The 24435-nt window shown below is 41.6% G+C and overlaps 1 protein-coding gene across 1 annotated transcript in view; it reads left to right on the forward strand.

Moving 5' to 3' along the window:
- The first annotated feature begins 3650 nt into the window (after positions 1 to 3650).
- LOC120753110 (transmembrane protease serine 11E-like) overlaps positions 3651 to 24435 on the forward strand; it is a 39381-nt gene continuing 18596 nt past the window's right edge. Inside the window, exons 1-3 of the mRNA XM_040065052.1 lie at positions 3651 to 3814; positions 12446 to 12567; positions 13274 to 13392. Coding sequence (XP_039920986.1) covers positions 3651 to 3814; positions 12446 to 12567; positions 13274 to 13392 — 405 coding nt within the window. The remainder of the gene's footprint in view (positions 3815 to 12445; positions 12568 to 13273; positions 13393 to 24435) is intronic.

The following is a 24435-nucleotide window of genomic DNA, read 5'->3' on the forward strand; positions in this document are numbered from 1 at the left end:
GAGAGGCGTGTTAGCCTGACGGAAGGAAATGCAGGCTGGCTGTTTCACTGCACCAAGCACCACCTCTGCCTGAGCAGCTGCAGAGGACAGGCACACGTGTGCCACCTTTTTGCCTCAAAGAGGGCGATGGGCTATGGATTCTATTTTAATGCCTCTGGCACTGGGGGACTTCTGTTGTTGAAGGGCGTTGCTGGTATTCTGGGCTGGCCTCCCTGGCTGCAACTCAGACGGGTGTAGCAGTTTCTGTTACGAGGGCCTGGAAAGAGGGACTGTTTGGAAACCAGCCAGGGCAGGATCCAGCACACTTCAGAGCTTGAGGCCATCGCTGCAGCATCCCAAAGTCTCCACACATTCAGTGTATCAAAGCCACATGGACGTGTAATAAAATCTTGCCCCAAGTGACTTTTCAAGGCTCAAGATAAATGCCCTGGCTTCTCTCCCAGCCCTTCGTTGGCTCTGGAGAATAATTCTATTTTTCAATGGATTTTCTGCTTTTGTTTTTCTACTTATCAGTTCTGAACTGCCGTCAGTTATTAAAAGCCATGGCTGGCATTTCACGTAGCATAGCAAAGCATGGGCTACTAAACTGGTGACCTTTTTCGGTCAAAAGAGTAAAGTTGTGCAGCATGTCCACAGCTGAAACTAAAAACTATCATGAAATGCAGCTCATATGGAGCTTCTGCTGATTTTTGAAGGCCAAATGCAAGATGTTTTTGTGTTTTTCAAGAGGAGGAGGCCTGAAGCCGTAACTGAGCTGCGCAGGTGTGCTGATGGAAAAAGGAGTGGATTTGTCCAAGGGAAGGATTTCCTTGCAGTGTATAAGTTTGGTCTTGTCAGATGGTCACAGAGAAGCACAAAATAATTTAGATTGGGAGGGATGTACAGAGGTCATCTTGTCAAACCCCCTGCTCAGAGCAGCTGTAATTAATTCAGGTTGTTTAACATTCAGGCTGTTTAACAGAGTTTCTGTCAGTTCTGTTAAACACCACTGACAGGAACACTCATGTCTCAGTTTAAAAGTAATGATTGATTTGGTCTGAAATTCATGGCCTGGCTTGAGTAACTGGTAGACAGTTATGCAAAACATCTTTGCTTGTAAATTCCGAAGATGTTATTGCTACAGGACTAGCCAGTGGTCTTCTCTAAAGGTGCTCTTTGTCTCTAGAGCCAGTGAGCCTGTGTAAATATGCAAACACAAACCCAGGTAGTCTGTTATTACCATTCTTAGGCAAGCAGTCTGTCTGACCGGCTGGGCTGACTTTGCAGGGTTAAACGGAGAGAATGGTCATTACATCTTTTTACACTTTCATTCACAAAATCCTGTGCACCCACATTCTTGGATTTCCACCCCACGCTTTGATAGCCAATTTCCGTACTGCTTCCCTAGTATTAACCAAAAAAGGTTACTAATTGCCTAGCTTACTGAATGACACCCTAATACCAAGCACTTTGCAACTTGATAATTTATTGTGAGGAAAATTATTTGTTAATTACTGTCTTTTCTTGGTCTGTCTGTACCATTGTTCCTGTGGCACAGGTATGTGTAATTTGATTTTGCATCACCTGAAAGACGCAAGTATATTTCCTTATTTCACACTGTTTGGCAGGACAGTTCATTTTAATGTTTAATTAATTTGCAAACAAAGGCAACCTACTTAAAGTTTTATAAGGCAGGTTGCAAAATATTCTCGATTGTAAAAAAATGAAGTATTTTTTTAGGAATATCTTTGTTATTCATACTCTGGACTAACAATAGGAATAGTCGGTTGTAGATCTGAAAGCTACCAGAAGTTCATTCATCTGTTGTTCAATTCCTTTCTTCTGGCACTTCTTCCTGAGAACCTTTGAAATTCTAATGAATGTTTTTCATTCTTATTTCAGGGCTCAAGATTTCAGGTAAATGATGTCTCAAAGTCTAGCTGTTTGCTAAAACCTACTCCTCCTATAATACTTTTTTACCTGATCCAGGTGTTCAGAGTTTGCCACTGAACTTCTGCTCACATCAGAGAGAATTCTCCACATCTGACAGGGTAAGCACTTCAAGAGCCACTTTTTCCCAGCATAAAAACAGAAAAAAAAAAAGAAGAAAAAACAAAACAACAAACAAACAAACACAAAAAACCCCAAACACAACACCTCCCAACTCCCCCCAAACTCAACAAAAACAAACAAACAAAAATGGGGGGGGGGGAAGGAAAAAAAACCCAACAAGGAATTCTAAGGTATTTCTAAGGTATTTTCTTGACTCCTGCATAGAATTGATTTGTATTCACTCTCCATCACTACATCAAGTGCTTGAGCTCCTGTGGGGATGTGTGTGTTTCTGGGTGGAGCAGGAAATCCTTTGTACACAATCTTTTTTGAGTTTTACTAATTTTGATAAAGAAAAATAACCGGGTGGGTGGTGGGGATTGGAAGGTACAGCCCAGGGAGGATATTAGTACTTGACAGGTACCTGTGTACTCAGTCAGGAAAGCCTCAGGTAAGGCAGGCAACTGCAACAATGCTCTTTGCACAGGGAGCTCTGAGAAGCTAAAAAACCCAATTGATTTGATCAAAGTAAACGAAGAAATCAATGTTACAGAAACAGCAGATGCTGTTCAGCAGTGATCAGCTTTTCCCACTGTCCTCAAAACGGTCTGCCCAGACACTCCTACAATTACATTGAAATGCCTGTGAATGGATATCTTTGGGGAAAGATGGAAAATTACATGACACGCTGAGGTAAAATTTTCTTCAAATTTTCCTCTTGTCTCTTTTTTCCTTACCCTCCCTTTATGCTGACTCTGCTCCTGGAAGATAGTGAATGTTCCAACAAAAGTGACTGAAATCTAGAGACTTCATGGGAAAACCAAATACTTCAAGCTTTTTGGCACAAATGCAAGTGCATCAAACAGCAGAAGACAGTTTTGCTTTCTTGTAATTTTACTTTTTAGTTTGTGATTTTCGATTTTCAATGTAAATGCACATTTTCTCACTAGCAAATCTCCATTTTTCCCCTTTCCAGCTGGCTCTGAAGAATCACGTTTGTGCTGGGAGAAGGGAATTCCAAGGAGATTGGTGGCCCTTTTCACAGAGTAAGCATTTTCCACAGGCGGGGTTATGCCAACCATTAAATGACTAACATGTAATTAGGAGGCTGGATACTTATAGTTGTCTTGTCCCTGATGCCAAGGGAGTCCAGGACAGCTGTGGATGAGTGAGCACTGAGGTAGATCAGGCTTGGCTGACCAAGCCGTTTATGTCCATGTTTGTTTTTGTGTCGGCTCTCTCAGAAGACAAGTGACTTAGCGTTGTGGACAGTGTGGTGCCTCTCTGCTGCGGGTTTTACAGTGAGCGTGCTGTAGAAGGTGCAGCCACTCAGGACAAGGCCTGCTGTAGGGATAAAAGCTGGACAGAAAGGGAGTGCTGGAAAAGGGAAATCTCACGCACTTCCTGTTTCGCTGTAGTGAAGAACAAGTCTTCTTGCTTGGGCCGGTTTATCTGCTCACTCCATCTCTGCCTGGGGAGCTCTTTGATGCGGAGCTGATCGGAAGGTTACAGTCTCCTTATCAACTCCATGCTTACCTCTGTTTGTTTTTATTCTGAGGTTCGTTCCCTCATTTTGCAATAACCCACAGGGTGCTGGGTGTTGCGCCAGCCGTGCCTCAATGAAGGATCTTCATTCAACACCTTTCCCTTCCCGTCACACCAGTCAATGCGACTCCTGCGTTTTCCAGCACCATTCTCTGCGCAGTCCAGACTTTAGTCAAGCCTTCGTTGGCGGGCAGAAAGGCTACCAGGCCTACCGGGACCTACCATGGGATCTTCAAAAGTAGGTGGCACGTTTCAAACGGGCAAGTTTAATTTGGAGGCGTCATGGTGGTAAAGGGTACTGTCTATGGGAAAGACTTAGCGCTTCAAGGCCATAGATCCAGAGGAGAAATCTGGTTTTTTCTCTTAGCTTTGGTGCTCGATGCCCTATCTATGCCTCTTTCATCCTTTTAGAGCTGGGGTACATCGTGGATCTGTTTGAAATGCGCAGCCTGAAGAGGGATGATAAACAGAGAGAAAGCTGAACAGGAAATTGCAGGATGAAAGGGTGGTTTTGGAGGTTGTGGTCTGGATGAAAAGAGTAACGTGTCTGGAGTCAGAAATACAGAAAGAAATCCTTCTCTAGCACAGCCAGGAGCACAATGGTTTGCTGTCTGTTTAGAAAGATGATGTCAGGTTGACACTTACGTTTTCTTCCTTCTGATGATCTTATTCTGCCTGTAGCAGGCTTTTGTTGCAGCAGTGCAGAAACCAAGAAGTTCTTTTGTGTCACAATCAAGTGCTAGCGATGTGATTTGTGAAAAACGTGACGTTAAGCCAGGTGTAGTTGCAATATTATTTCCCCAAAGTCCTGCAAAAAATCCTGGTTAAATAAGTGATGTCAGAATGACTACTTAAGGGGAACACTATAAGTGTTCATCATTCTGGTTTTAACCCTTGTATTTTAGCCAAGAAGCCGTGATTTCTAGGGAGTAATGAGTAGCTGGTTTGCATCAGAAAGTATTTCATGCACAGATGCTGGATATCCTTAGTGTTATTTTACCATAAAAATATTTCAGACAGCACTAGGAAGTTCAGAGTATTTTTACAAAAATAAGTCTTCCAAGTGCAACACTCAACTCTTGTCTCTTGGGTCAGAAGAGAGGTTGGGTTCTAGGCGTACAGGAAACCTCTTGGAATTAGTAATTTCTGTTTAACTCACTGGATTATGGATTAATGTGGCAAGAGGGGCATGCTTAGTCTCCCATGAGTTTTGTTGTTGTTGTTGTTGTTTTGTTTTGTTTTTGTTTTATTTTTGTTGTATCAGCAGTTGATGAAGCCTAAAAGTATGACCTGAGGAACAAAATTCTAAAGAAAGTGAATTATTTTTTATCATCCTAATGATTTGGCTGGATGGTTGAATTTTTGTGTGTGATTGTTAAAGATTACAACATTAATCTTCTCTCTGTGTTGCTTTGGGCAAATGGTGTGGATAATTTCAAGATACTACTTATTTTTTCCATCTTCAGTATTTTTAAAAAATAGAGTTTTTAAAATAATTTCAAGGCATGCTGAAATAGAAACATTGTTTCTGGATAGACAAAACTTTTTCTTTGTGCCCACTGAAGTGTTGTTCTCATTTTATGGACACAATATAATTTTAGTCAATAGTCCCGACTTTTCCAGGAGAGGATGAAGTTCATCTTTGTGTTCTGTGCTGCTTAGTAGTACCCTGCTCAATACCCAAAGATTTTCTGCCCTGTTTAATATCCATAACTTAAAAGATACGCTACTCTAATTGTCAGGTAAAGAAATCCCCATCAGTTGTGATTACCAGTTTGTGCTTGTTACATAAACAGGGAAAAACTAAAAAAGAGTTCTCTACCTTACAGAATGGAAAACCCCTTTTTTCCTAGTTAGATGTAAGTCTACTTGCCATGTCCTTGTGATATCAACAGTGGTGTAAATAATTTTAATGACAGTGTGCTAGAGGGTAGTTAAATAACCTCTGAGTACAGTTTGGTTTCTTCCTACTTAAGAAAGGATTTAATTGTTTAAATTATTATAAAACCTAAAGTGCATTAGGGGAAATCTGTGTTGGATAGTTAAATATTTACATGTTTGGGAAGGGATGGAAACTGCCTAGTCTTAATCAAAGCTCCTGTGCAGCCTGTTAGATGTCCAGAGTTCTTTGCTGAGGAGGATTGTGTATCTGAGTGTGGAGCTGTAAGCTTTGGTGTCTGAGCTCATCCTCCTCTGCCTTAGTCCCTTCTGGAGTTTCACTGGAGTAACTCTCTTATAGAGTTACCTTTATCCAGTTCCTAGATGCCTCTTTTCAAAGCATTTCATGCTAAGTTGGAACGTGTGCTGTGTAAAACCCTGCAGGAAGCAAACCCGCTGAGAAAAACTGGGTGGAGTAGACAGCCCTGCTGGTCTTGTCCCGCTGTTGTGCTGTGTCCTGCACCCTGGGAAGCAGGTGCAGTGTCCTATCTGCAGCTTCCTTGTGAAGATCTCGTGCCCTGGCAGGGTGAGGTACGGAGCAGCTGGTGCTGTATATGGCAGTCTAAAAGTGAATATGCGGCTGGAAATGCAGTGCCACTTGCACCAATTTGTCATGCAGTAGGTGGGCAAAATGAATGCAAATTATAGACTGCTGAGGTGTAGCAGGAAATAGATACCAGCCCTAGTGCAAGGACACTCATGTGCCACTGGCATTAGTGGGAGTTCACCTTGCTTATTGAAGCAGGCAGATGTGGTTCCTGCATGGTGCCAAAGAGAAACCTATCCTGCTCAGTTTGTCCCAGAGCAGATCCTGAATTCAGGAAACCCTACTGAAATACTTTTGCTTCTGGTACACACCACACCTGATTTGACTCATATGCAATTGGAACCATTGATGTTTCCTCGCTGATTTCCCTCAGTTTCTGGCCATTTTAGACAGGAAATCTAGAATGAGACAAGACCTCCTCCTGAGCCTTAAAATCTTGTCATATTCATCCCCTGAGCAAGACCCAGTGTAATCCCAGCAGCTTTTCTGGCCTCTGATGTTCCTTTTAGAGGGTGTTTCAGAAGTGTTTCCCTTTATTGTTTTTTTCGCATGCAGTTTTATGATCTGGCATTTTGAGTCAGCATAAGCTTTGCAAATCAAGGCATTCTGCTTCCACCACATACTCCTTCCATGTTTGTGTTTTTGATTACATACAGATCCTCCTTTTGAATGAAGCCAAGCTTGGGATGGCTTAATTTGACATGCTTCTGATACAGACAATCTGAAAGCTTCATGTACACTGTGGACAGATTTGGTGATAACAGGTGGGCAGATTTTATACAGAATTGAACATGGCAATTATCCAATTTCTCTGCCACTGGAGAGCTGCCTGGGTTTTCAGTATCAGCTGAACCACCTGTCTAGGGACCTTTCTCTAATTTCAGCTGCATTCTTCCCATGAAGAAATTTGTCCATCTCTATTCAGTGAAAATACATTGCTAGATTACAGCATTTCACTGTTTATCTACTCAGCCTAGCAACGGTTTATTATATGTTGTGGTTTAACCTCAAACAGCAGTTAAGTGCCATTCAGCCACTCACACCCCACACACACCACCTCTCATCCCAGTGGGATGGGGAGGATATTTAGGGGGAAAAAAAACCCCAAACCAAACTAAAAACAACAACAACAAAAACCCCAATAGGTTGAGAGCAGTCTAATAATTGAAATTGTTATTATCTTTAATAATATTAATGCTGCTGCTGATGATAATAATAATGAAGAGGCAGAAAAAAGAAATCCCAAGCAAGACAACTGATGTACAATACAATTGCTCACCCACTGACCAATACCCGGCCCATGCTACAGTAGGGAATGGCCCCTTCCAGCCAACTTTCCCCCCATTTACATACTGAGCATGAGGCTCTGTAGAATGGAATATCCCTGTGGCCAGTTCAGGTCACCTGTCCTGGCCATGCTCCATCTCAGCTCCTTTCGCATCTACTCAGTGCCAGAGTGTGGGAAACTGAAAAGCCCTCGACTGACAGCGAGCACTACTGAGCAAGAACTAAATCATCACTGTGTTACTCACATTATTCTCACAGTAAGCCTAAAACACAGCTTTGTACCAGCTACTAAGAAGAAAATTAGCTGTATCCCAGTGAAAACCAGGACATAAAGTATAAAGCAGAGAAATATGTATTATTATCCAGAAAGATAAGCTTTTAAACTGCAGAAGAAGGTGGATGCTTTGGGTCAGATTCAGAGCTGACATAAGCAGTCACAGATGCACACCAGCAGAAGAGTTGTATCAGACTTGCAGAACTCCTTGGGAGCGATGGTAAGTATAGTTTTCATGTACCAGTAAAGAGATTTATTTCAGTAATCAAATTGAAGCACATCACTACCCTACTATTTGTGTATTTTTTTATACTACATTACATTGTAATGTAATATTAGAACCATTGCTATAGCAATTTTTATAATTTATTTTTTCTCAAAGCACCTTAAGAGATAGGTACTATATGCATCCTCAAACAGTGGAGAAATTTTGTCAATGTAAGCATGCCTCTCCTATAGGAAGGACTAAAGGCAAAGGACGTGTAATAGCCCACAAGGGATCATCTCTAGGTGACTCTTTTGGGTTTGGCTTTCCAGCAGTCTGTCCTGTCAGCACCTTTCTTGAGCAGCCACTGCCAGTGGGTGCGTGCCAGAGCGGAGCCTGTGCTCTCTTTCCTGGTGCATGCTGGCTTAGCTGGACACTGCCTCCAATACAAAGCCCACTGCAGGCAATGGAGGTCTTCCACTGGTGTCCAAGCGTGCTTCCAGCCCTGGGGAGGAAAACCTTTGAGGTTTTTCCTCTGAAGCAGACAGTTTGACCCACAGATGGCAGTTTTAATTCTGCTTCTTTGCAAGAAGTGAATCTAAATTTCAGTAGGTAAAAGACACTAATTTCTTCTACAAACTAAGAGTTCTAGGCAAGTGCATTTATGATTTACTTAATGCAATGTTTATAATTTGTTTATTAAACACCCTTAAAAACCCAAGTTAGGATATTAGGCAATATTTTTAATTTTCCTTTGAGACTAATATTTTTCTTTTGATATTCTTCCCTTACTAAAAGTCAGACATAATTAACTGTGTCCTTCTTATGCCTTCTAAAATGCATAATGGGGGGGATCTCTCTGGCTCTGTATTCATTGTTGTGAGCTCCTCGTTGAGTAAAATGCTCCTGAAAGGTTTCTTTGTGTATGATGTGAAGGAATCCATGTATGGAATGCAGGGCTCCAAATCACATATCATCATTCAGGAAAGGTCTCAGTGGGTTTTTCTGGGAAAATGTCAGCTGAACGTCAGTTGAAAAAGCTGAGACAATGTCGGGAATTACTAGGAAACCAAGAGAGGTCAAAGAAGTAAAACCATTATGTCAGCGTAAACAATTCTGTGACAGTTTTTGTTGTTTCTCTTTGCCAGCAAGTATTTCACTCCTCTTCCTCATGGGAAAAATCTTAATCTGAGACTTGGCAGGTTTCTGTCAAGAGAATAAATCCAGTCCTTGTTTGCAGTGTGTTTAAGATTACTGCAGAGGCATGGTTTCCTTGGAAAGAGCAGCTTCTGGGGAAGAGGGAAGGGCCACTCAAGCTGAAAGCAGAAGAGACCTTGCTAGAAAGCCCACTGAGGTCAGTGGGGAACTTTCATCTTCAGGTATTTTGTTCAGGCATAACATTTCCACTTCTGCTCTGGAGGACTTCAGTGACTTTCCCAGCTGGAGTGTTTTTAATCTTAGCATGCATTTCTAGGCTTCAGTCCCTGTTTCCTTGCTTTGAGCACATAGCTCCCATGGAGTAAGCAAAGACTGCTTGACTATTGGTCTAAGAAAAAGAAATTCACAGCATTGAACTTTTATCAGCTCTCTCCAGAACGTCCAAGCCCTGACAAATCATCACATGGATCTCAGTTGTTTCAGTTCTGGCACAGGTATTTCTCTTGTGTGTACTGAATCCTTGTAAGTACTGGTCAAATTTACACAGTGGGACTTGTTAGATAAAATTATTAAGCTTTGAGGAACGAACCTTAGAAGCTACAGCAAAGCAGTGATAAAGTTCAAAGTTAGTGGGAATAAAAAAATACCAGTTCAGTAATCTTTGTGGGTTTGTCTCACAGATATCTTTGAAAACCTGGATTAGAAATCCTCTTAGTCTGCAGCATATCTATTCAAGATGTTTATCCAGATGGTACAGCGTAACCAAGGATATTTTGCTCAAAAATACCCTTTGTTGTTAAAACCAGTTTTCATTTTTAAAAGAAATTAGGAGTGGAGGATAAAAATTTAACAGCTGTTTCTTGTTTATGTATAAAAGGAAGGGGGAAAGATTAAGATTAATGATAATAATAATTAAAAAAAAAAAAAAAAAAAAAAGACATCCAAGTCCCAAACAGCACCTCCTCCCCCTGTTAAGTGACTTTCTAAGATGAATTTATCAAACAGCTTCTTGTTTGAGGAAATTCAGTCTAGAAACGGAGGTGCTGAGACCCCTCTGCACCTCTTTGAAATGATGTTCTCAAACAAGTTTCATGAATTAGGTGAAAGTTGTGTGTGAGTAGAATTACATGTGCGAGTAACTGTTGTGGACTGAGACTTCTGTTTGTTAATGATAACATGGAAGTCAAAACAGAAGAAATAAAGAATGAAAGTTGCAAAAAAATTTTACAGTATATACCAGAGAATGCTGAAAAGGTTTCAGATTTATAGTACTCTGTTTAACTGTGTCCCAGCTATGTTACTTCTGGTCTGAAACTGCTGTTTCGATGATATGATAGGCAGTAATTTCTTCAGGTTCACCTACTGCGGCGCAGAGGTGGCATTCAGCCTTTCAAATGGGCTCCTCCAACCCAGCATTTTGGTTTGAGGTTATGCCAGGATCAGTATAGCTGAAAGACCTTCTCAGCTGTTTTCCTTCTGTGCAGCCTAATCAAAACAACTGCTTTTTAAATGAGAGAATCTACAAGCATACAAGAGTAAGTTGTTTTAAGTTAAATGCATTTTTGTGTTTGTTCTGTTGGCTTTTCTTGTAACTTAATCTCATTTCAAACATAATAGACACATTTGCAAAGCATGTAAGCCGTGCAAAAGACTGCCCAGGGTGAGGGGAAAAAAACCCAACAAACCATAAAACAACAAATGCACATTGAACTCACCACTGACTTTACGGTTTCACCTAAAAGCCACAACTTAGAAATATTCTTGTTAGTGAGGTAGAGTCCTGACTATCTGCACTTCCACATTTTTCATTTCTCCAGTTGAAGATCTAAGCCAATTTTCATACAATAATCTCAGAAACAATTTTGGATGTGCCCATCTCTGAACTGTTAACAGGACTATTTAATTTCAGTCTTTGCTTTTAGGGGGTCTGTTTGGTTGGTTGGTTTTTTTGTTTGTATGGTATTTGGGGGTGGTTTTTTGCAATGGAGTCACAGATGGGTTTTGACGCAAACTTGATGAGAGGTTGATGGCTGTTGTACAGGATAGCAGGAGGGAAGGAAACACTAAATAGGACATGCAGAACAAGTCAGAACAGATCCAAGTGACAAATTATTCCTCCCATTTTCATTCAATCACATATCATGATATTTGGCCTGAGTCAGTTGTTTTCCAAGCCAAAGTAATAAGATTGTAATTGTAAGACATTGCAATGGAATTAGAACGAAATATCAAGATCTGCTTTCGTATTTGTGAGCCATGCACATAAAAAAGGGACAGTTGCTTGCTATCCCTTTCCTGTAAACAGCTGCAGGGGTCACTTGAAATTATTTCAACTTATTTGAATGTATTTAAAACTTCTGGCTCATGAGGTGTGTGTTCTGGGAGTGAGCTGTGTGTACTTTGTATGTAGGAACTCACTGAGGCGCCTCACACCCTCAGGAGAGGATCCCTGCACCCTGCTTTTCTGAGGCAGGTTGTACCTTAACCTGCAGGTGTGCATATCTGCATGAGTGAGGTATCTGAAGTAGAATGAAGGACTATTTACCAAAAACAGTGCCTTCTTGTTCTGTGTTTTGTAATGGCTGATAATGTAATAGAAAAATGGCTTTAAGGAGTCTTCGAGTTTATAGACAAAGACAGAATTTGCTGTAACCAACTTTTTTTCAATGAGTTTTTTTTTTAATTATACTGACTGTCCATTGGGATTCCAAGAGTTAATTTGGATTAATAACCATGTTATTAAGAGCACAGCAGAGAGAAGCATCTCGTGATGTTCCTACTCACATGTCCTTGTCCTTCCCTGTTATTCTATCACTTCAGCAAATACCACTTAAGGCAGAACTTGCCTTTATGTTTAGATTCAGTCTGAATAAGACAGGAAACGCAGGCTGGCCCTCTGAAATCTCTTTCTCTTTTTTGTTCACCTCTGTTTTGAAGGCTGAAATGGACTGAGCAGCTGGAATAATGTATAGATATGTACTATACAAAGCATGGGGTGCTTTTTGCCAATTTTACTGCACAAAGCAGTTTTAGGAGCAAAGATGCCAATGTATCTGATAACTGATTTGCTTAACCAATTGAAAGCTGTATACATTGCTGTGTGAAAGTTCACCTAGCTGAAAAATAAGTTTTATTCTTGCAAATTTCTAATTAGGAGTCACATAAGAATCTTAACGGGACTCTTACTTGATTTGGCCCTAATAATACCTAAAACCCTCTAACCTGTCTGTGTTCTTTGACTTCTAGCACATCCCAACAGCTATTTCAAAATAGTCTTGTCATGGTTTCATTTTCAAGGCTGTTGGGTGAGAAGTCAATTAATATTTTTGGGAAGAATCAACTAATGTTGGGGGAGAAAACTAGCTTAATATTTTTTTTTGTTTTTTGGGGGGGAGGGATGGGAGCCTTAAATAGAGAAGGCTCTTCTTAATAATCTCCCTTTGTTCTTATTTTTCCCCAGAATTCATCAGTCAGCCATCAAAATAAGACATCTTGAGCCCTGGAAAATTGCTGTAATTGTTATTGGAACAGCAGTGGCAGCAGCTATCACCATTGGTCTCCTAGTTTATTTTCTGACATATGGTAAGTTTTGCATAATGTATCACTGTTCCTAGGCTTAGTGAATTTCCTCTGTGCCTGTTGTGCCAGATGATGCTGGGAGTTTTCACCAGTCTGTCTAAAGCTAATTCAGGGAAAAAAACACTGGCTTCTCTAGAGCTCTCTTTCCTTCCTCATTTAGCATCTTTGCAGATCTCCTAGGAACATTTCTGGCTGTGCAGGGTAATTGAGGGCTGTGGTTTCTGTTGGTTTTTATTTACTTTCACTTGTTTCACATTTTTCTCATGATCTACTTCTGGGATGAAGTCAACATCCAAGTGTCTGGTCTCCCTTACATGAGTGGCAAACAGAGCCTTCTGCATGTCTCTCTGGGGTGTTTCTCTGTTTCCTTTCCCTGATTACTAGCAGCTTCCTGCCAGTGCTTGGTGTTGAGTGGACAGGCCAGGAAGGAAGGTAGCTAAGCAGCAAGGTGCAGCTTGTGATTCTCTGTAAGCCCCAAGTTCTGTTGGTTGGCCAGAAATGTAACTGCTGGGAAAACTTGGGATTAGATCACCTAACTGAATCAAGTGCTTGCTCCTAGCTTTTGGAAGCTGTATTTGAATGGGTTGGATACAGGTGAAGGCTCATCCACTCCCTAGATGTCAGGATATCAGTCAGCACCAGGTGTTTCTCTGAAGTTCATTCATCTTGCTGCTTTGAGTGTTGCCTGTTCCTCTTCTTTCCCTTACAGATCAGAAGCTGTTCTATTACAGTGCCAATGTAAAAATCACCAACATCCGGTACAATAATGAATTTTCCAGACAGTCCACAGGAAGGTTTAGAGACCTGAGCGAGAGGGTTGAGAGACTGGTAAGTTTGGATCATTGTGCCTTTCCATTAAGGGCTGTGTGATAATGCAAGAGTCATTAATGTGAACAGCACACTCGGAGACCACAGGGTCTGGCGTACCCTCTGTCCCCCAGTGGGCAGACCTGGGAAATGGACAGCAGGAGAGGCATGATCACACCTGCCAGACCAGGCACTTGCCACTTGGCATCTTCTAGCCGGGCACTTCTCTCTATCTCTGCAGTGGTGAAGTAGATATTTAAAATAATCTCAGCTTCCTCCTATATCACTGATCATAGAATCACAGAGTAGTCTCAGATGAAAGGGTCTCTCAAGGACCATCAGGTCCAGCTGTTAAGCGAAATGCCCATACAGTGATTGAACCCATAACCTCACCTTTTTTAGCAGCAGGCTCTCATCAGCTGAGTTAATCTCATCATTTGCGTGTGCTCTCTTTCAGTGCCCTGAGCCTGCCTTTGTGGTTTATATCCCATTGTCTCTAAGGAAAGCATTCTTTTACACCCTCTCTTTTACAGGGTGGGGAGCTCTACCTGTTGGGCTGTTACTGTGTGTTGAGAAAACAACACACAAGCCCTTTTCCTGTGCCTTTGGTATGTTTCGTTGGGAAACCCTCCTACAAATAGCAGAGGTTGCTGAGTGGCTCTCAGTCATACAGTAGATATGGAAATAAATAGACACATTGCAATTTCCTTTCTTGTTTTCTCTTTGAGACACTACCCCAGAGATGCTAATTACAGAGTTCATCTCTATACAACAATAAGCATATGATCGTGCTTGTATATTTTTGTGTTTCATTCATCAGAATCCGATGCATATCTCTTACCTCCAGTTTAGCAACCATGCACAGATACCCAGTTAATAGGACAATGCTTGGCTCCCCACTATCATTTAATTTAGGGCAATATCACTTGTCCACAACAAAATGTGAGCTGTGCTGGACATTGCTCTGGAGAAGTAGGGTGCTGTGTAGGGACTTGGCAGTTCTAGCATCTCTTCACAGCTCCACTGCTGAGAGCTTCAGTGATCTTAGTCAAGCTGTCCTCTTCTCCATATGTGTCTGTTCTCTTTCTGACCTCTTTGTTACTGGGACGCATATCAGATTTCCCAGATGTGCTTCTGGTGCATATCTGTATGTATGGAGTCTTACACAAGTTGTGTCTGCTTAGGTGCTACCACTTTACAACTATTACCTAATAATTGCAGGCTTTTCACCTTGTGATATAGGACCTTGGAGAGGGAATGTTCTCCCTGACCAAGCAGACATTGTGTATTGCTGAGGGGGAAGGAAGGCAAGAACTTAGAAGGAGTCTGAGGAAGAACATATCACTGAGTACAGTTGTATCCCTTCCTCCCATTCCATTCCTCCTTCATTTTTTTTAAAAAAAACTTGTGCCTCCTTTGGCAAAGAAACACTTATTTTAGCTAAGGAGTTCTTTCAGACAGTGTCTAATGCAGTCAGATTTCCTCCGAACGTGGCTATCAATTTAGATGCTTGAATGGAAGCCAGTGCTTTAGAAACCCCATCTCCTCTCTGGGTGTTGAGCAGTTCTGACAGTAGTGACAGTAAATACCAGTGCAGGTTGAGCAGTGAGAACCATTATATTAGGGCATGTTAATTGTACCTGATAAGTAACATCATAACAAACATACACAGAACTGTGTTGTCTTTCCTTCATTCCTGTAACTTTTCTTAAGAGCTATTCTACTTTTTAATTTAGCTATTAAATTCTATGTTCCTCTCTCAAATCTTATGAATTCTTTGCTTATATAAATGGTCCCTACCATAAGTTTGACTTTTGTGGTTTTAGTTCCAGGTATTCTATTTAACAGGGATGTATGAGCTTAAGAATTGTCTGTAACCCTATCGAAAGCAACTCCACACAGTAATGAAACAGTGTGTTCCTTGTAAGTCTGATTTTTTAACAGCAAAACTCATCTTGTGGTGATAAAAATCAGAACAATCTTTCCAGACACATGTATCCTCTTGATATCTTGACAGACAGCTGTCTCAGAAAATTTGCATTTTTATTCTCAGCATCTTCACAGCAACTGTATTATAGAGAATGAGGGAGTTTGGTTCTTCATCAAGTTTTCTAATTTGTCTGGATTTAACAAAACCCTTTGCAGTCTTTCCCTGGCTGGTGTCAGAGTTTGGATGTCCGAGCCTTCCCATTGTCATAGTACTAACGATGCCTTAAGCTCATGTTGTGAAACAGTGAGTCAATGCAGATAAATGCAACGTCTTTCTCAACACTTGGTGTAAAGTGAACAGAAGTGAATCATCTCTGATAATCAAAAGCATTCAAATTACCTGAGTTAGTGCAACTCCCTGCCAAGTGTTCCCTTCTCTGACTCTATCCTGATGAAGCCCTCCTTCATTTGTCTCCAGAAAGACTCCGAAAAGAAGTCTTTTCAGAGCTGGTGTTTCACCAGGAAAAATGGTTTTGCTTCCATATGGAAGTCATATTGTGACTTGGGACCTGCTGCAACTGCCCAATGTTTGCTTTGGTTTCCAGATTTGAATAGTAACACCCATTGTGTGAACAACATTCCTGACTCTTATCTCATTGAAGGTGGGAGGGAATGCAGCCAGATCATGCCAGAGAGCTGATGAAGCTGGTGCACCAGTCAACATCTCAGGGCTGACTGGAAAGTCTGGAAAAAGTCTTTTGGGGTGGAGCTGGGGGGACTGAGGAACAGATGATGAAAGGTCTTTGCTCCTTGACTGGCTTCCTGTGTCTGTGAGTGTTCCCTTTGTGCTCTCTTGAAAAATCAGACTTGACTGAATGCCACTAGGGAAAGAGAGATTCCAGCTCACCAGAGCCTCCTCGTTTTTCTAGTTGGACCAGTCTCTCTTCCCTTGCCAAGCTAAAAAGCCCTGTGCCAGACTGTCCTCTCTTATACTGGATAGAAAGAGCACAGTCACAGCCTTATGGATCCTTCTCCAAGGAGTCTCAATTTTACAGTGGGTTCACTTATTGTGTGGCTCATCTGCACAACCTTTACCCACTGTTTTTCTCCAACTCCTTCGCCAGACTTGGATTTCTTTTCCTTCTTCCACAAAATGCATTAATTCTTTCAGATTTCCCAAGAATGTCTTGGAGATGCTAACTACCCTCTTACTAAATCCTGGGGGAGATTTCCAAGGCTCTGCTTTAATCTTTGCTTCTTCAGCCTCTCTGGCATGCCAAAGAGTGGAGTGAGCTGTGGCAATCAGATTGACCTGGGGGACTGGGATGATCCCAGTTGCCTAGTCTGGGCAGCTGCAGTAACTGCCCTGTGTGCAGGAAGAAGGGTGGAGGGTTGTTGTGTCTTGTGTAGAAAATCATTTTTGACCCCAAGGGAAGGGGACATGCAGTCAGGAGAGCTTGAAATGAGAACCTCAATCTCAGTGGAAGTTGTGTCAGCTGAAGGCTGGCAAGTTTCTAGCTGTGAGAGAGAGGTGGATATCAAGCAGCCACACCAGATTACCCCTTCAGTACGTGGCTGGTTGTTCAATAGAAACAGACATCAGCCTTTACTCTGCCCACCAGGGGTTTGCAGATGAACCTGTTGCCTCTTTTTTGCCACCCCGATAAATTTCTGATACTTCCTCCTAGAAGTGGTGGGCTTTTCTCTCTTCAAGGAGAGCCTATGCAACCCTTCTCCTTTCTCAGGCACCTTGTTATCTCCCTGTCTCCTTCTCTGGCCACAGCTGTTCCCAGCCCTGCTGTGTGGCTGCTTCTCCCTGTCCGAGTCCATGTGTCTCTGTGCAATCTTGTGCTGGACACTGTACCCTTCCCAGCTTCTGGGGCTTTCTCCTGTCATTTCCTACTCACTCCTGCTCCCACGTGCTGGTAAGCCACGCTGTGAGCTGGCTGGATGGATGTTCCTCAGCTATGAGTGTAGCATGGCTCCTTCCTTGGCCGGTTGGGTGGCTGGGGAAGAGTTGAGGTGTTTCTTTTCCCCTATGGAGTGTCTTGAGCCATGGAATGGACTGACTTGGGTTTTCTATTTTGTCTCATAATCCAGAAGGCACCTGGGCTACCCCCTTGTCCTTCTACCATCTGAAACCAGCACAGACCTAACTGGCTGGAGCTGGGCAGAGGGGTTGGGGATTACACTAAAACAATACCTGGACACTTCCCCTGGGAAACTACTGCCTAGCCAAATATTTTTATTGACTAAATGGAATTTCATCAAGTAATTTTCACCTCAGAACTCAGCACTGTATGTCAGGACATCTCTTTTAGAAATAGACACCTTACTTCAGCTACTTCAAGTGACAAGAGAATCTTCTATGTCCTTAAGTACGGGTGTTAGGGAAGAGTTTTTAATTAATACAGCTCTTGAAGTTTGTCCTGTCTGATAGAGCTGAATTAGTGTGTGTTTAATTTAATGTCTCTACTGGATATTGCAGAGGCACTTGACATTCCACAGTAAAACACTGCACAACAGTTCTGATAAGGGTGCCTGCCCTCGGTAGGTTGGAGGGCTCACTGCTGAGTTCCAGTACTGGAACTGGTGGGGAAGGAGGCAGTTTTCTCCCTGGCAGATGGTGATTTTAGAGGTGATTAAGACATATCTCTCACTATGAACTGAGTGGAGAAGAAACAGAGGAACAACCCGGCATCATGCACCTCCTTCCCTGCCCCCCAGCTGTGACACTTGATAACCCTGTTTGGTGCAGGGCTGGCCTTCAACAGGATGCTTGTAACTGAAAGGCTCTCTGCTTTATACCCAGGGATAAGCTTGCAACATCCCAATATCGGGAAGTATCTTGTATCCTGTAAGTTGCGAACAGATTACTGTCACACCACGCAGGGCCAAAGGGTCAGTCAAAGCTCTGATTAGGGTTCCCATCTGAGCTGAACTCTGAGGAAGCCTATCTGAAAACACCAAGAGCACCAGTGAGCGAGCAGATGAGGCTGCTGTTTTATGGCACTTGGCCTCTTAGGGTCACACGTGACTCGAGTCTTCCTGGGGAGCAGAAGTGTGTGTATTTGCGAGAGAGAGGATGGTGAAATACAAATCCCTTCAGAGCACAAAGCTGCAAAGCCAGGTGAAACTGTGCATGAGGTGTGTTTGTCACACCTTCCATGTGGGTGTTTAGATAAAGCTCAAAAGTCTGCGGCTTGCTCTGTCTGTTCCTTATGATCCTTGGGTCGGGAGGTTAATTCAGCAGGAGCAGATCCCCAAGGCAGCAGGTTTTTGAAACACTCTTGAAGAATATTTGTTCTGGGAGAGCAGACTGTGAGGATCATTTTAGAGATGATAAGTAAACATGCCCCAGGAAAAGGGAGTATGCTGAAGGTCAAGGGAGTCTAACATGACTGTCATTTTGACAGCAAACAGAAAAGTGCAGGTATCTACAAGTATCATGTAGCTTCATTTGCTGTGTGAGTAAAACCCCCACTTCTTTTCCCTTCTTAGCTCCTAAAACAAAAGAAAATTTAATATAAATTAACCAAATCAGAAATTATGGTATCTGCAGCAGCCAGATCTTTCCAAGGACTTTTGCAAGACCAGCAGCACCCAAACCAAAGTGAGAAAGAATGTTCTGGCTGTAATAAATTTCAAAAGAGATTTGGTAGTGTTTACAGATAAAGATCCCAAAATCTAAAACCTGAGTCTCTATTTAAATTCAAACATTCCTTGGCTTTATACATGTTCCCTCAAGTAATTATATACTACCAATATGAGGTGAAAAGAGCAGAACTTTTATTGAAAGATTTTCTTGTTCATCACTAAATGCAATTTTATTTACAAATGCATCTGTAGTACAAAACCCTGAATAATTAAGATTTTTAAATTTAGCTTTTTAGAGACTTTAAAAATAACTCTATTTTTTTTTTTTTTTTTCCCTGAAAAATAATATTGTAAGATCGGGGAAAAAAAAAAATCTTTTATCTATGTAAAAAAAGTTATTTAAGGAATTTTTTGAAATGAAAAATACCAATATAATTTTAGGGGATTTGATAACTTCCACTTCATAAGCTTAATTTTAAGGGAACAATTTTCACAAATAGGAAGCATTGCCCTTGGACTAGCGAGGCACAATCGGGGTGCCCTCTATGGGTGGCTGAGGCTAGAAACAAAGCAGAAAGGATTTTCCATGGTATTTCAGCCAAAAGGGAAGCAACAATGCATCAGTGGCCAAGATGACAGCCTGGCAACATGTTTATTTAGCTCTGGAATTAGAGGTTGACAGCACACTTGACTGTCAGTATGTATATATACAGGTGTGGCCCTAAAGAGACAGGTGAAATGTTCTACTCTGACAGAGGAAGTAACTCCCAGAAAACACCTGCATCTCACTTGTGATGCTGTTTTAAGAAGCTCCTATTTAAATTAAAAGAAGAAACAGACCATTGGCATAGATATATACTGCATAGATTTAAAAACCTGCATGCTTTCTTGATTTTGATTTTGTTTCCACAAAACATGGAAACAGGGAAAACAGGACACATGGAAACAGGAAAAACTAGCACAGTAAACTAAATTTTGTAGAAAATATGAAGGACTTTTACATGCTGGTGTGAGTTGATGCAGAGTAGCACATGAAGCTGTGGCTTAGTACTTTTCATCACCTCTAAGAGCTCAAACTTTCAGTGAGCTCTACCTAAATTTCATGAATTTTCAGGATGAAATAATTAGTTATCAAAAAAGTGCCTAATATCCAGCTTTTTTTCTCATGTAAAGTCAGTGAACCTTCAACTTGTCTGATTTTTCGACTTACGAATGCAGTACAATTTTCTCAGGTAATAGGCACACAAGTTGATTTTTCTTTTTCATTTTTTTCCTTGGTTCATCACAGCAGAAGTTGTAATATGCATGTACAAATCCCGAAAAATCATAAGACACCTCACCCCCAATAACCAAGCAACTCTAATACTGATCCAGTGTGCATCATGGAAAGTTCTAAAATGTGAGCAAGGAGAATGGATGTGAACCTGAGGTGGAAAAAGGAATTCAAAATGAAGTAAAGCCCAGCTATTGATAGTGTGTGTGATTAAGGGTAGAACCTTATCTTAATTATAGACTCACAATCCAGAATTACTGCATTGTTTGCAAGTAATTATATCAATGAAGTGATTCAAGATGCAAACCAGTGATCAAAATCTGGCTGGTCAAGAGAGTGGCTGCTTAGATCCTGGTGTTGTCCAAAGGCAGAATCCAAATTCAATACTGAAGATGTGTGGTTTGTTGGTGTTTGGGCACTTGTAAGCTGAATACATAACCAACAATCTTCCTTAGATTTCACAAAACTGTTATTTTCCTAAGAGGTATTTGCTCTTGTATTTCAGCTCCTTACCTCTAAGTATTGTTTAAAAAAACGCACAAGAATCAACACAGTAATTTTCCTGAGGAAAGAGTGTTATTTCAGGAAGAAGAAAAACCCCAACCACAAAACCCTTCTCTGGATATTGGCACAGATGCTTTTCTCACCAAACCTGATTTTTTCTCCAAAAGCTGGAAAATTCCCCCCCTAAGTGGACAAAATTTTAATAGCAGTGTGAAAGTTTTAGGAAGCTAATTATGGATAATTGAAAGCAGGGAGTAGGAATGAGAATACTTAGGTGACCTTAATTCCAGTTGTCACTAATACACATAACTATAATGAAACACTCATGTCATTACATGCCTTTGAAATTGGTTGCACCACGCATAAGCATGGTACTTTAAATCCTGACGTTATCCCATATATTAGTCCTCTTAATTTCTTTTATCCGAAAGACCAATCTTTTTAGGAACTACTGTACAAGGACAATGATTCTTCTTTTGCAGATGTGGCCTCTGGGAACCATCCAGCTGAGCTCCTTATTTCAGTGCAGTTCGGGCAGTGCTTACTCGCCCCTCAGCTTTAGCAGCCCTGTTAGCTTAAACTCCGTGAGAAGTCTGTGATGCCATTTGCTGGTGTTTGGGATCACACAGCTCTTGCCCGCTGTGAGACCTGCTGTCTGTGTGTGTGTGGTTTCTGATGGGAAGGTTTCTGATCCTCTGGCTTGCTGGAGGCACGGGGACCATTGCACTTGCTCTCCTTCAGGTCCGTTTGCTTCGCCTCAGGCTGTAGGACTGTGGTAGTAATTGGAATGTCTGTTTCTAAGGAGAGTGTGAAGTCCACATCCTGGTTTGGAACAGTGCCACATTCTTTTTTTTCCTGTCCATGTCAGTCTTTCTCCTTGTGTCCTCTCTCAACCCCTCAGCTGAAAACAAGGCAGTAAAGATGTCAGGTTCTCAAAGGAGCAGCTACTGGATTTGTATTATGGTCAGCTCTAGGGGTCTCAGCATGTTGGGCTGTAAATTGAGGAGAGTCACTGAATCAAGTGGTATGTTGCAATTAATATTTATGGTCAAAACGTTTTAAAAATCACTAATAATAGGCTTTACGTCCCAAGTAGCTACTGAGGTAAGAGGAAGAATGTAGTATGAAGATAGCTGTTGAAGGACTAAACTGGCAGCAGGCAAAAAAGCAATACCATTGAGCAACAAGAAGCTTTGTGCTCCAAAGCCTGAACACTTTTGAACATCCCATGCATGTAACTCAGTGTGTTCAGCAAATATCAGCGAGGACTTGACACAGCCAGCCTTGCTGGGTCACTTCCAGACACAGCCACACATCTGGGCAAGCCCAGCTCATGCCAGTTCCATACTACCCAGAGTGATGAGATCCCTGATGTGACCTATTTCCAGAGCTTGGGTATTTTTTTGGGTCCCAGGGAGGAAGGTCATTGTGTGACTCTGAAATCACAAAGATTTTTACAAAAATAACCACAAAGACTTCAGTAGTTTGCTCACTGAAAGGGCCTTAGAAGGTTGAGCTTGGTGCAACACAAGAAGGAGTTTGATGATAGATCTGGAGTTTTTTGAGACAGAACAGGAAAAGAAGTCTTGTTCATCAAAGTATAAAACAATTTCTGCCTACAAGGAACAAGGAAGAATTTCCTTTTTGTCTGGGTTTGTACAGGTGAGAATGTTTTGCTCTTACTGCATCTTTGGTGCTAGCCACTATTAGTTACTGTATTGGATGGACCAGCCCTCAGGAACAAAGTCCAGTTTGTTTAAGAAAATTGTTCTGCATAGAGAGAAACGTAGTAAAAAGTACAGAGAATATGAAACTCAACTGAGGAAATTAGAAATGTCATTAAGCCAAGATAGCCAACATACAGCAGCTAAAAGAAAACCTTGTTTAGACAAATGCTAAACCAAAGGCTGTGAGGAAATTGTTTCTCACCTGAAAAAAGCAGGACTTGGTTCAGAGTGCTCACAGAACTTGCCTGCAGCAACAGCTGTCACAGTTGAGGTGTTGTTGACAAGGGCCAGGAAAAACTGTGAGATGCACTTAAACAGTGGTAAAATTAAGGGATGTGGTCATGACAGTGTCACTTTTGAGGGGCTGTAATCAAAGCAAAACATTTCTTAAATGAGTGTAAATGCTTCTCCTGAGCAGGACCAAGTCACAACTAGTCACTGGACAAAGTCTTAGTTGCTTTTGCTCCCATGGTTGTAACTCTAGCTGAAAAGAAAGCTATAAGCAGGCTGGAGAGAAATCTTTTCAGTTTGGTGTGTGAAAGGGTTCATCAAAAAAAGAACTGTAAAAATAAAAGGCAGAACATTAATTTCTGAATTTTTTTATCTGAAGGCATCTTCCTACATACATTCCTCTTATATAAACTCTGTATGAATATAAAGATTACTCTTAATAATTCAGGTTACCAAAATCATGGTTGGAGGAAAGAAGAGATTTGGGTCATATTTGCCAAATGAATTCACCAGCAGGTGAGCGGTGGGCCAGAGTGCAGGGGTTTGGATAGCCTTTCTTCCATGATGAGACACAGTAGGTTGCAAAAGCAAAAAAATGTTAGCTCACATTTGAAGGTGTTAAAGGCCCTGCAAGGTTCACTGAAAACAAATCCACCCTTCAGTTGTTTTTTTGTCTGCGGGTGATGTAGTGCTAAGGCAACTCCTAAGGGTGGGAAAGTGACAGTGGCAGTGTGTAATGGGAAAAGAGTCTACTTTCTCATTCAGATATGAAAGTGTGAAAGAGAAGGGAAGTACACAGGTTTGGTATAATTTTAAATCATATGCTTCCTATTCTCCCCATGAAAATAACTAACATGCTTTCTGGATTGAATGTTCTGAAAACAATGTCTGTTGCTGGTAGCTTAGTTGCATTTAGACTCCATAGATTCTTTTTGTTAGAAGCACTGTGTGCAGTTGTGTTTTGTGAGACACCACTGGAAGTCTTTGTCTCTGCTGCAGCACATACATCAGACTGTATGGAACATCTTGAAAGTGGTCCAGGCTGAGGAGAAAAGGAGAAAGCTGAACATGTTGGGAGTACAAAAAGTTGAAATCACAGCTACTTAGGCTGTAACAAAGATTCACAAGAGAGTGGGTGATAGAAGTAAGGACCCCTGTATCTGCTGCAGAAGTGCAGGTGGAAGGTGTAGCAAAGCAACTTGACATCGGAGACAGTAAGGTATCTCGAAAACACAACTGTCAGGAAGAGATAAAGGATTTGGGAATGTTAAATGGACACAACCCTCTCTTGCAAGGGATTGCGAATTCCTGCCCTCTTCACTCCCAAGCTGAAAGTCACTCTGCTTTCACTCGTTAGCAATGCAGCAGCTTGAGGTGTAGCTCAGCCCAGCTCAAAGATGTCTTTTGATTGCAAAGCACTCTGCAAAGAAGCCCGTGTCCCAAAGATCTCAAAAGTTCTCAGAGGCAATGCAGCTGAAGATAGCACATGCCACTGCATGCCACAGAGCTGGCCGTGCTGCTGAGCCACATGCTTCTGCTTACACAATCACTGGTGAAGCAGCTAACACTGCAACAGAAACGATAAGCAAATGTTATCATTAAAAAAGGCAAAGCAAAACCCCCCCCTTTTTGTCTAAGGGCAACTGCTTCCAATAACCAGGGGCGGTTGTGGTTTTTTCCTTTTTTCCTTTACTAATGTATGCTTAAAATCACCTTAAAATAATCATCGTGCAGTTTACATCTTGGAATTATTCTGCTTCAATACCCCTGTGTAATGCCATGAAGCCTCATCTTGTGGCACCC

The sequence above is a fragment of the Hirundo rustica genome, chromosome 5 (assembly GCF_015227805.2).
Source record: "Hirundo rustica isolate bHirRus1 chromosome 5, bHirRus1.pri.v3, whole genome shotgun sequence".
Classification (NCBI taxonomy): Eukaryota; Metazoa; Chordata; class Aves; order Passeriformes; family Hirundinidae; genus Hirundo; species Hirundo rustica.